Consider the following 13382-nt stretch of genomic DNA (forward strand, 5'->3'; position numbering starts at 1 on the left):
ACCTCAAACTCGAAGAAGGCTGGATCGACGAACATAAGATTGCCAGGAGCTAGGAGGAGTAGGAGGAGGGGGGAGCTGGGCCCTCTAGGCTAGATCGCTCCAACACTGAGCGGACCAGAAAGCCTAGAATCTATAACACACAGCTTGAATGGAAAAAAGCCCTTTTCCTCGGCACTCGTGTTGGAAAAATCATCTGATAGGTCGCGCGTACGCGCGTGCGGAATTGTTTGCGTCCATGGGGGGGCCCTTGGCAACAGCACCCGCGAAACCGAAACTAAGACATCCGGGTCGGTGTCTTAAACACACACGCACCGATGTGTAGGGGGTGAGAGTGGGGGAAATGATAGTTCTCTGTGCCCTTGAAAACGAGCAGTATCTAGGACGCTGAGCGGCGAGTGATGGGCCATGACGGCATTGAACAGGTTCGAGGTGCATGCATACATGTCGTTCGTTCCAGGCTGATCCCTGCCGGGACCTGCATGATCCGCGAAACAACTGGCGAAACAACTGCGATTTGGTTAAGGTTCAGGGCCAAGCTACTTACTATAGAGGCGCAGTGTCCCTTGAACACTGAGGAGAAGAGAGAATCGCTTGTGATCAATAGGTAGAGCGACCAGCTAGGGAAGGCCGAATTCAATTCATGATCAAGGCTTTAATCGTATGTGCAGGTAGTATTATGCACCTAGCCCTACGAACCCCGGATCCAGCCGAGGCTGACCAGGAGCCGGGAGTGCATGGTGGTGAACGTCGGCACATATTTCTTCCCTAGGAGGGTTTTTGGGAACAATTGGTACTAATTTTAGTGGTCGAGCGGTCGACATCTAGAACCCGAAAAGAAGGCGGCATTTAGCCGCACACTTGTGCCCAGGTCGCGCTGGCTAGAGCACTACATAACACAGCCGACGTTTATATTTGGGTGGAAAATACGCGCTTGAATATATGCCTGCGAAAGGCATGGAGAATTGACTTGGGTGAGCGTCCTTATGCTTTGGAGATATGCAAATGAGAGCTTGAGATATGGGATGTCGTTCTATCATACTCTCCTCTAGCTAAGAGTTAGTATCGTGGCATTGCCTGCAGCTGACATGTAGCTACGCACGCAGGATACAACCTACGTACTATTGTAGCCACGTATCTGTTTCGCTAGAGCTTGATCAAACCAGAGTCGAGCTTGGTGATGATTCTCGAATGGATTGAATGGATTAGTCGCGGATAGCCGCGTTGTGAATCGAACGCAGCGCGGACATTGCCGCCATAAAATCTGCGCTTGAAGCTATAATACCGTCAATTAAGACAGTTCGTAGGTATGTACATACATACATCATCTTCTATACATAGAATAGAATACATAGAGCAATATTTTGGCAGTGCGTCCCCTCTACGCTCATGTATCGGCTAACCACATATCTCAAGTAGTACCTGGCCAAAAAGCCCAGAGTTCTAGATCTACGAGGCAGCTGTACCTAGAACCCCTGAGGGCCCCGGGTCTAGAACAAAATGGACTTCTCCGTGCGCCGACTGGTACTGCCAAGCTGAGCGCCCGTGCGCCAATAAAAAACAAGCACAAAGTGCAGCGGGTTTCCGTGATCGATCAGATCTTCCGCAAGCAAGGCACTGGGGGCAGGAAGAACCTAGAAAAAAGACTTTTGGTTGTTATATAGGCGCGCCTATTCGACAGACAGCCTGCGGTAAATTGATCAAAGCCTTGCTTGGTTGCAGCTTGGTTCTCCTTTCCTGAGTTCTCTATCTCTATATATGTCTACCTGCACATATTATGCTCCAGTCTCTACTCTACTGTCCTACATGCACAACGATACGTAGCTACAACCAATGTGGTGGAGGATATATTTAGCCATATCCAGCGCCACAAGAAGGACTTCTAGCTTGAAAGAGTAGATGACTGAGCATGCGATGATAAGGCCCATATAGTAGCTAATATTAAGAAGACAATTTCGGTATTAGTACCGCTATTAAGACGAGAGGCATTTACCTCGTGGGGTGTAGGGGAAGTAGCGTGTGCGTGTGGGGGGAGAGGGAGGGCGGTTTCTAATCACTCTTAGCTGAGAAATGTGGCCGGAGTTGGTGTTGGTTATGATGATGAACCATGAACCATGCAGCAATCACTGGAAATCTTATGGCCGTCACGATATAATCAGAGATCTCAAGAAGCTAAAGGGGACAGAATATTAGCACCGACAAAGAAATGGATTCAGAAAGCTGGGTGCGCCTGCAACTCTACTACCAGGAGAAGCAGTGCTCAGGGCTACATAATAATCATTTTCGTAATATTGCGCATTTCGCATCTACCTAGCTCCCACTGCCCTCCCAGAGGCAAAGGTGGGGACTGTCTCACAAAATCACACTAGTGGAGAAGGTACCCCATGAGGGGATTGCCGTTCCGTGGGCCTCTATTGATGCCAGGTAAATGAGATGAGCATGAGGAGAAGGGCTAACTAGGGTCAATGATCATCCTCAAATATAAACCTGGCGCTCACTCGCTTCCCACTTGATTATTAACTAGTTACATGTATTCGAGAGGGAAATTTGGCAAGTTCGAGGAATCGAAGTAGGGGTATCGCGTTGTGGGGACTGGATTTGGATGGTTGTTCGGTGGGTGCTATAGCTCGATGTTAGCTTTATGGTATAGCTATATGGCCGGCTCTTCGTGAAGGTATTCCCGGCCTCGTCTGTTCCCGGTAATATATCACAAGATGTTAGGCCCACGACGGCGCCATGGCCGTGATAGACACAATTTTAACGATAAGTAGTATACACCACTACGAATTCTGCACACAGAATGGGTCGATTTTGCACCACCGCGAGTCGACGGTTCCAGCTAGCCTCTAAATTCTATATAGTGAGCCACAATTACAAATCGCCACGAGTCCTGAAAATAAAGGAGGGGATATCGCAAAGCGTGTAGGCATCGCTGGCCCTCGAAGCTTCTGGCTATGACTACCCGGAGTAGTGTTATATACCTAAATTTAGCTATCTACCCACCACGTTGTTTGAAGCATCATGAACATCCTATTGAGATCTATGGAACCTGCAAGTAAGTAACGCAGGGAGGGTCTTGAAATTTGTGAATCAAGCTCAAACTGGTAACTGGGCCTGCGTGTGTTATAAGGTAAGGGGGTCAATCGTGCATACATGTACATGAGTATACGTGCCGGCAGGTAATACAATACCGGAAATATTTAGTGGAGTCGAAGCAATTATGGTTGGTGCATGCGGTGTTTAAATTTATGAGCGTTCTACCCAAATACTAACAGTGGCAATACTTTTTTTTTTTTTTTTTTTTTTTTTACAGGTGTCTCTAGCTGGCAGTATAGTATATAGAGTTAATTCGGACACTCTCGCACAATAGAGTCTTTTAGCTACTTAGCTGCGCGTGTTGAACAGAAAGTCTAGCTGTTTTAGCAAGAGACTTGTAATCGTTCAACTCATATGTAGGACCTTTTGTCGAAGTGCTCGACTCTCTATTCAACTCGTGGAGCTAAAAGCGTGGCTCCAATACCGCAATGTATCACATCGCATTTTCACGTATAGACGGTTTCCCTGGCCATTCGGACACCCCCCTCACTCGGACAGTTAACGTAGAAAACAGAAGATCAACGTTATAAGTAGCTTCTGTACCTCTTCTCCACCAATCATCATTGACTGTCCGAGTGAGGGGGGTGTCCGAATGGCCCGGGAGGTCGTCTATTGTAGTTAAAGCCTTACACAGACTCTAGAAAGGGTATTCAAATTGCGGATCCCTTCGTCTGTACCCGAAATTCGCCACCTCTGGGCGCTGATCTGGCGTTGTGATATTCAGAAAACTAGCTGTGATTGGGAATGTAACACTACCAAAAGAGAAGGAATCTGCTAGAGGATGGGTGACGGGCGTGACTTTAGACACCAAAGAGGCTCGCGGAACCAGGGTTAGGTCTAATTGAGGGGATTTTCAAGAAAACCTTCCTGAAGGACTTAAGTCTACCCACTAGCGTCAGGTGTCCGTTACAGACGAAGGGATGAAGATAGAACTTTAGATGGTCACTGTGATTGGCCTATAGCTACCGGCTAAATAGATTTAGTTCTTGAGTCCATCTTGAGTTGAGCTTTCGCCTATTGTTTTATGATTTATTTCTTTGGTGTAAGAGGTGGAGGAAGTGATCGGGAAGTTCTGAGGTATGTATTGCGATATTGTCATAGACTACGGTCTGTATACAATTAATGAATTAAACCAAAAAAGAAAAAAAGAAAAAAAAAAGAGTTGAGCTTTCGATTCTGAAAAAAAAAAAAGAAGAAAAAACCTGGATGGAAACCTAGAATGAAAAATATATGGAATACCATTTTTTTTTGTTGTGGTTTGGTCAATTAATTTGTAGTATTTACATATAGGTTTAGAAGCCAAGTCAGACTAGTTCGTGCTAAGGCTGCTAAACCTGCACGGTAATCTTCTTTTGCAACAAACTGCTGATTCTCATTGGTCTTCCAGCTCCATCCCATCGGTATGTACTAATCTCCAAGCTTCCATCCATCCGATCTATCCCCGCACCCCTTCCTTAATTCCGGCCAGAAGGGACTCAGTCCACATCCCCTACACTACCCTAATTCCACCCTAATCGACTATGTAGGTGCGGTACAAAATCAGGGTTAGGATTACTCCACCCCAACCCTAACCTTGACCCAAACAGGCATCGCAAATTGCAACCCGACCGAATGATGGATCATGATCTAAGAACCCTTTTTCAAATTTTTCTCACCCAGATGAAAGAACAAAACCATGCAATGACATGTGTTTTCTTTGTATTCTAGGCTTCATAGGTTGTGAAATAGCATCTAAAACTCTATATCCTGATTAGCCGAGAGGTTTATTGACTCTGGCATCCAACCCATCTGCACCTTGTCTGTGCACCCCCATCTGTAATTGTAATTCTAATCCAAACTTCAAACTCCAAACTCGCCACGACATCTTCCTCAGTTTTGTTTGCCTCTCGATAATATCCTCCGCTAGAGCTTGTAGCAAAAAACCGGACTTTAAAAAACATGACTAATTGATTGTACGTACTGAAAAGTACCCCCCATGTCACCTTAAGCCGGTGGACAGGGGTATAAAGACAAAATTAACTTCCCCGGACAGGCTTGAACTGTCAACCTCTCGATGTCAAATGAATAACAGTCGAACGCGCTAGCCAATTGCGCCACGGAGAACTGTTAATAAGATTGCATCAGCTATATAAATAGGGGGAAACGAGCATGTGTTCAAATTTACATGACGTACTAGAGTCTTCCAGAAAAGAAGTACATAGATCTGTCTCGTTTCCCACACACGTGGCGAACACTTGACCGTCACTGTTATATTAATACGGGAGGTTCTAGGGGTACTGTCCAATTGAGAAATTCTTCGAAAATTGCAGGATCCAGGATGTTCGGGGTTTGAAAGTAGGCCTCCACCGATATATATCTCACCGCGACAGGCGCTAATTGATTGATAGCAGGTGTTTAAGAGCAAAGAAGCCAATATCGTTCAATTGTATCAATGTCGATAAGGGGAGGAGTTTAAAATGTCTCTCGAATTCGAAAACCATATCCTAGGCATCCGAGTGATTAACCATGAGTCTGATTTCCAACAATGTTTTGATCTGTGGAGAAGGACGTTTGTTGAGCTGGCACTAGTTCGGGCATCGGTAAGCATTATAAAATGAGAGATGAACTTCGAGATGTGGTTTGCGTGGTCAACTTTGGCTTCCCTAAGATCATCGACCGGCCAACCCGATGCATCCGTTTACGTCGGTTATCAGATGTCATTTACTGACCCTGCCCTATGGAGCGGTAAATGTGTCAAAAGTAATTTTACCAACGGTAGTAAATTATTTACCACCGGTGGTATAAGCACTGAATTTCAGTCATTGTATCTGCACGCTATCCTACATTAGTACATTTCCACCGGTATAAACACTGAGTTTCGGTCTTTATGCTGCACTATACTAAATAAGTAAATGTTCAATCATTAATGCCAAAACTTATGAAAATTTCCCACCGGTGGTGAAATACCGCCACCGATGGTGAGATCCCCCATCGGTGGACAATTTTCATATATATTGGCATTATATGGCCCCTTTTGGCCAAAAGGTCTGTGCTTTTATCATAAAAATTAGCATTCTCGAAGCTGATGTTGAAAGATAAGTTGAGCGGGTTTGAATACTGGGCGATGAAGTAATATCCACATCATGCATAACGGCCGACGAGAAAGATGTGCGGTGTATATTCTTCCGGATCCCCGCTATGTGAGACACCAATGATAGTAATTCTTGTGGATAAAGCTCGATATTCTAGACCAACAAGGACTTGAAATGGAAATGATTACGCTCCGTATAGCCGGAGGGCGATTGGCAATTCGTTGGCGTATGGTCCTAGATCGAAAAACCATAAATTGTATGCGGCCGATAAGAGAGCAATTTCTCGTGAATCAGAAGTGTCATTCAGAAGCCAGAGGATGAACAACCTAAGTCGCAGGACATGCTTGGCTGACGATGGACCTTTCTTATGTATTTTAAGCATGCGATATAGTTTTAAACCTAATGTCTGCATGTCGAATCTGGACCTACTATTTCTTTTCGTATCAGCAAACCATGATCAATTCTCCCGAAGCCTTGCATGAGCTGTATCACCGCCTGATTGCAGTTACCACCGGTACGTACTTCCATGTGGTGTCCACTATATTTTTATGTCAGTTCTCACCCAGAGTGTACATGTATTCATTAACCATAGCGCGGGGTCGATACTAAGCATAATAGGTGCATGTTAGATTGTGCTTTAGATCGTCGGCTGTTACAATGGGCGAAATTCGAAAAAGAAGGCCAATAGAATGGGGACAGGACCATGCAGTATATATCAATCAAGAGATCTCGAGATGAGAGGGCGACGCGATGAAGATGTAAAGTATAGTCGACCCACACATCAGGACATGACAGTCTAATTTACTTGACCAACATGTGTCCTTCCGTGACATGACGCGCCCTCCATATTCGTCACACTAGCCCGTACTGCTGCGTACGTGGGCCCATGGTAAAGCCTGAAACTCTGTCATTGATTCGAGCCTCGACCTTATAATTAATCGCGATCCACGGAACAATACTAAGCTGGTCAGGTAGCAGAATCATGCTAAATCACTCGGGTATCATATTGCACCATATTAAGTGTGGTACGAAGGAGATCGCCCCAAAATATTGTCTAAGAAATTTCGATCTTGGTGATATTGTATATAGGCCCATATTCAAAATATTTCATCGTCAATATTACCGTGCCTTATCATACCTTTTCATGCTATTCGGGTAAAATCAGTATGTTTTTCAGTTTCACTCAGCGGAGCGCTCGACTATCCTGGTAACATCATGTAGAATTACAATCAACCCACTTGACTTCCCCAAATTTAACCGCGCCATTTACAACATGGGTCTTTGGAGGAAAAATTCTAAGCGAATAGATTTTAGGGCCTGTAGCTGTTCCGATACACACAAAATAGTCTTCTGTGTCGACATCGGTCTTTGCTAAGGTTTAGGAGCCTGGGACACTATATAGCTATCATAATTTGAACGCGAGCCCTGCAGTATCCCGGCAGCTCATATTTGTTTCTTTGAATCCAGCGAGTTACATACTTCTGTATATGTATGCTTGGTACTGCCAACAAGGTACATGTATCGATCATGAGCCCTTAAAAAAGTAAATATTGCACGGGATTGTGGTCCTTCAACGCTAAGAGAAGCAAGATATCCTAGTCAGTATTGATACCCCGGCGTGTCTCTCCTGTTTGAAATAGTGCGTGAGACGTGAGCCGCAATGTATTCGACTGACTAATGTTGCCGCCACATGCGATTTTCTAAGTCAAACCGCTGGACCCATTTGCCACAATTGCAATCCAATCACTACATCGTACTTACACGTATTAATCCAAGCTTACACAATAGGACCCTCAAATATTGACCATGGCACGCGCACATTGTTCCACGAGCCAATTAATTGCAGTTATCATTAAGAACTTAAGTTGAACCAACCATATATTACCGCGGTACCAGTAAGCTCGGGCTAGGCCATATAATAAGCTATGAGTACCGGGAAACGCAGGTCTTTTTCTCGCCAATCGATATGTGTGCTTGACGATAACCTCCAATAAAAGTCCAGTCTGAAGCTTATTGCCCGGTACTTATTACCTGCCTCTAGTACATACCTGCGTTTCATGAAAGAAGTTATACGCTAATAATAACAACCCTGGGATGCTTATCGTTTACAGCTATACGCCACACATGTCAATAACTACATGCGGATTACTGATCATGTTATACCTGAGGATTCTCTCCAGGGTTAAATGCATAGATATTCCGAGCAAATGATGCTCTTTAATTGACCATAGAGTATTACAATCAAGCTATAGCTACAAAAAGCTTACATCTGAAAGTTCGAATCATCTTCATTGTAGAAAAAAAAAATAAAGTTAGATACATGTATCTGGTCAAATGTGGAGTTTAACTCTATACAGGGGCTTAAATATACAGTTCCCCCTTTCGTTGTGCCGGCCGATATCTAGGCCTTGATTAGTTACACAATTGATTATTCCTGCATGGATCTAGTGAACGACCGACTATCTGCCTTTAAAGGCGGGGGATATTTCTTTTCTCAAGTGCCCGGGTGACAAAAGCCGACATGATACCGGGAACTGTATTGCGCAACTTCTGTCGGAAAAATCAATATTCTCTAACTGCCTTAAAACTTGGCTTTATTAGAAAGAGGCATTGAATCGACCGATTCGATTTTACTAGAAATCAGGTAGTCTAGTGCGAGAGGGTATTCGCGCGGAAAAGAACATAAGGTGTGTCAGAAAATCCAAAAATTGAAGGCCGGATGGCACTCTTGCGACTAACAATAAGAGCATGCCGTCAACTTTCATCCTGTCCAAGAAATTACATGAAGTAGTGCACGTACTAGAAATGGGTTTCTCATTTAAGAGAGTGGGGTAATAACTCCTGCAGATAATATCACCTTTTATGCATCTCGATCATGTAATTGTTGAAGGAAAAAGGAACATGGATCGCAACCTGTGGGTTAAAAAGGCAGTCTATTCTCTTTTTTCAATTGCTCCATGCATGTCTGAAGTTTGCAATTGCATCGTGCCTATCAAGCTTTTCTGTGGAATAAGCACATACCAAGCACATACCTTTAATGATTCCCCGAGCAGGAAATACCCGTGGCGGAGTGTTGAATCAGACCACCTGCCTGCCTTCTTTTCTCACCGCGTGTAAGTGTACAAAAATCGCACACTTCAAACACGGGGCCCCTGCATTGGCCCAGTGGTCAGTTGCAGCGGCCAGTTTATAAACTGGAACTCCGGCCGATTCTTTAACAGTGTATTCCTTCCTGTCAAGAGAATCTCGGGGCGGATAGGACCAGAACCATCTCAAACTGAGTCAAAGGACAGCTAGAGTTGTCAGGGTGCATTAGCTCTTTGCTCCTACTTCCAAGTTGTACCATAGCGGTATCTAAGTGCTAAAAGAGGTGTGATTCTTTGTGATTCCGTGTGATTCCGTGTTATTCTGTGTGATTCTGTGACGGGTCGGCAGGCAAGGCGGCATTGTGACTTGCTTGTGGCACCGTGCTATTCCTTTCAGCAAGGACTCGCTCGCACAAGCGAGGGCTGAGAGAGTCAAAATCGAGGGATCGTTCACAAATTTCAATGGAACCAGGGTGATCGACAACTTCGACCAACCCTTGTCAATGTCTGGAGGCCTTTGTGAGGGATATTTGACAGAGTGTCCGCATGACCGGCCGTGCAGGATACGTGTTAGCAGGGCGAGTGGCCTCAAAGATGTTTGCTAGACGGAAAAAAATCATTGTCGTCGTGTGACAATGGAGAGGTCATGACAGGATATTCAAGGATAGCAATGTGCCCATAGATTGACGGAGCAGTTACGAGGTAGTGCGGTGTATTCGATGAGGCAGACAGTGTATTTTCAGGGTGAATGACTTGAAGACCTGGTCCATAGTTAGACGTGTATGTGAACTGTCACTAAGTGAAGGAATCTGTGTTACTATAAGGGTAAGTTACCGCAATAGCTAAATGTGACATGCAGCTAATTTCATTCTATCAGATTAATGACTCCAAAAGGGTATCGAAGGACCAGGTATTTTGAACTGCCATGGTTTTCCGATTTCCGATTAAGCACACCCTTATTTTTCCCGTCTTTGTTGAAAAGAAGTGCCGATCACGAGAATTGGTCCCCTATGAAACTTTGATTGGCCCTCTTTCTCCTTTACAGAATTGGTATATCCTCAAGACTCAGTCATGAATCTAGGGGATAACTCCAATTGTAGTTACTGTGACCAAAGGTAATTCTAGGGCAACTAGTCCCGGGATACGTTCTCCCATAAAGTCTAGAGTCACTATACCCTAGTGATCAAATGTTTGATCTTCAGAGGCGAATATCACTATTTTTGTCAACGACAACTAGTGAAACAGTGCAGGGAATCAATTCGATGTCGATGAGGTGAAAGGATATCGATAAATTTAATGTAGGTCTAGCATGGCATTACTTTCCTCCTATTATCTTTGGTCGAATTCCCGAAACGTCAACTACGTTGATTTCATTCAGATTAGGTCCTCGTAGATTGATAAGGCTAACGAACTTGATTGTCAGTTCTTCAGTTTCATCCGGTCTAGAAAAAAGGAAGTCGAAGGAGAGTGATATCGATACCAGTCGCCACAAAGACAGGAGATAGCCATCACTGATTGATCAGTAATACCATTGAGTCGCAAAGGTTTACGAAGGTGAGGATCCCTTCTCCACCGAGAGCTCCCCCGGCCCCTTTCCATTCTTCTGAATAGTTGAGGAGTGTTGTGTACCTTTACTCCGTAATTCATACTTGTTGAACTTCCCCGCTTAAACCGAGGTGGTCTGTGCTCGGGAAAGGAACGTGGAACATCGATCACTCAAATGATTTAACTGGGGTTTGCTGGAAATCCCAAATATCTGGTCAAGTTGGGTTAATGTCGCACATACGATACGTACTTGTAACTAACCCACATTCAATACATAGTGTATGTAAAGTAGAAGTTACTCTACATGTGTATGTAGGCAGTTCTTCGGCAGTTTACGCACTCAGATCCATCCTGATTTAATGGCTAAACACATCTATCTCAAATACGCATTCGCCTATCCCAAAAAAAAAAAAAAGAATTCTTTCGAGAATGCCTATGCGTCGACTTCAGCTGGGAAAGGTTTTTGACTCGTAGTGTTCCGCAGGAATATGTCGTTTCTGAACCATCCTGGTGAGAGCGGTGGCGCACATATTGCTTTCGAGAAGTTCCGAACCGATCGACTCCTAGCCAACGGAGCGGAGGGTCCGAAAAACGAGGTTATCATCGGGGTGTCTTTGGGGATGATGGATGCGTATCTCACACGATGACTTTGGGGCAGACTTGTGGGTCCACTTGCGGCGCAGCACACCTAGACAGTGTAGGTACATAGAAGAATAAATTATCGTATGATTGGGTATCTTCACGGATTCATCCGCGGTCGTTATTGTTGTGTACCTACTTTCATACATACATCGCAGGTGGTGGACGCGTTGTCATCTTAAGCCTTCAGGTACACCAATAGGAGATCAGATGGCTGTGAAAAACCCGTTTCACTTCAAACGGAAAAGAGCAACATACAGCGATGGGGAAAATTATTGTAGAAACAGGGGTCTAAAAACAGGGTTTAGGTGGCTGCCCTGGCCAATAGGACTCTTACAATAATTTTCCCCATCGCTGTACAATAATAACCCACATCAACAACAACGACGCCGACTATCATCCACCACGCAAAGAAAGTTTTCCTACATCTTGGCCCATAGTTACTTAAATGGACGGATTATAATACCTACAGTAGTTTTTGATGAGCACTTTTGCCACCGTCTGCTAAGATCCACAGAAAATTCATCTCGCATATCGACCTTGGGCGTCGTTGCTGACGACGACTACTGTGCAGGCAACACTTAGGATAGGCAGATAGGCAAACAATTCTACACACACTCACACTTACGCCCACACACACCTACACGCACATACACATGTCGTTGTATACACCCTACACAGTGCTGTCTAGAGAGCTTTCTGCGTAGTACTACATGTATTTACCTATAAACGTGTGTTGCTATGCGGTGGCATTAAGATCTGAGCGATGAGACATGTTTCATTGAAACAATTTTAGAGTACTCGCGCTGCCGGATTGAAGCCGCTCAAAGAACTGTGGCGAGTGATCTGGCAGCCAATAAGAGCTCACGTTTTTGCAGTATTCAGATCAATTACCTTTTTTGTCTGAGCGGCTTCAATCCGGCAGCGCGAGTACGTACATCTACCTACAGTAAGGCAAGAGCTTTACAGATCAAGATGAAGATAAGGTTATTATTCGCCTTGGTAACAGCGCATTACCGAGCCAGTACTGTGGCTGTGCAATCTGCCTTACGTGAGAGTTTAGTTCAACGTTCATCGACCAGAGCACCCCCCAAAATTGTTGAAAATCCCCAAAGGAGCATATATCCGGCCGGGCGAAGTTGAAAGTATATCATGCGCAGCTCCGAAAGAGTTCGCCATCGATAATAGGGGCAAATATTTGCTTTCCACAGCGCCAACAACAGAAATTAAACGCTGTACGTACGTATTGCCAGTCAACACACTGTGTAGATCTTCGTGATGAAGTGCGTGTATGGGGCTATCATTTAGTTTGACCTCCATGTTTCCTTTTTGAAGTAGAATTTGCTTTTACTCTATAACGGTGATCGAGCGGGTTGTCGTTCCGAGACTCTACTCGGTCGTTCATTTTCATTTACTCTAGCTAGCGCTAGTAACTCCAGGTATTAGAGCGTATTTGCCAACCGTCAATTTCAAGAATTTACAAATTGTGGGGCTCCGAAATGGCAACCGGGGCTGTTAATTTTGAATTTCGGTGGGGCGGCGTGCTGTGAGATATACCAGGAGGATCACAAGTACCCAGTTTTGTTACCACCGAAGCTAGTATCATGGGTATTCCAACAGCGTACTTCACAGGTAGCGTGATGGGTTGTCTGGTTTTCGGGGTTTATTCTGTCATACCGTTAACCAGATCGATTTTGGCCACTGCGGGGGACTGTCAATTTTGCCTCCCGAAACTGTCAAGTTTGAAGTGTCAATAGTTGAAATTGACGGTTGGCAAATACGCTCTATTCTGAGATCTCATTCCCTGTTCTCGCATTTAAGATATATCTGACTGCAGCGAAGATCTACGATAAATGCCAAATGCCATGGAGACGTTGTCAGAAAAACAAAAACTTGGAATAAGAATAGTCAATATTACTTTGGGATGGGTGCGCTGCCGGCGATCATT

At 44.6% G+C, this 13382-nt stretch overlaps 2 protein-coding genes across 2 annotated transcripts; one reads left to right on the plus strand and one right to left on the minus strand.

Annotated features, from left to right (window-relative positions):
• Window positions 1–5957: 5957 nt before the first annotated feature.
• On the minus strand, window positions 5958–6777 carry H6S33_005015 (uncharacterized protein; the record flags this gene model as incomplete). The annotated part of the gene is made up of 6 exons (XM_044836356.1): window positions 5958–5967; window positions 6026–6119; window positions 6191–6268; window positions 6564–6592; window positions 6687–6702; window positions 6771–6777. The coding sequence occupies 6 exons, from the start codon at window positions 6775–6777 to the stop codon at window positions 5958–5960; spliced, it is 234 nt and encodes a 77-aa protein (XP_044690228.1).
• A 4506-nt stretch (window positions 6778–11283) lies between these two features.
• Window positions 11284–11442, plus strand: H6S33_005016 (uncharacterized protein; the record flags this gene model as incomplete). Its single annotated transcript, XM_044836357.1, has 1 exon — window positions 11284–11442. One exon carries the CDS (start codon window positions 11284–11286, stop codon window positions 11440–11442), a length of 159 nt encoding a protein of 52 aa, XP_044690229.1.
• Between the last annotated feature and the right edge of the window lie 1940 nt (window positions 11443–13382).

The sequence above is a fragment of the Morchella sextelata genome (assembly GCF_020137385.1).
Source record: "Morchella sextelata strain SCLS chromosome Unknown scls_19, whole genome shotgun sequence".
In the NCBI taxonomy this organism is placed as follows: domain Eukaryota; kingdom Fungi; phylum Ascomycota; class Pezizomycetes; order Pezizales; family Morchellaceae; genus Morchella; species Morchella sextelata.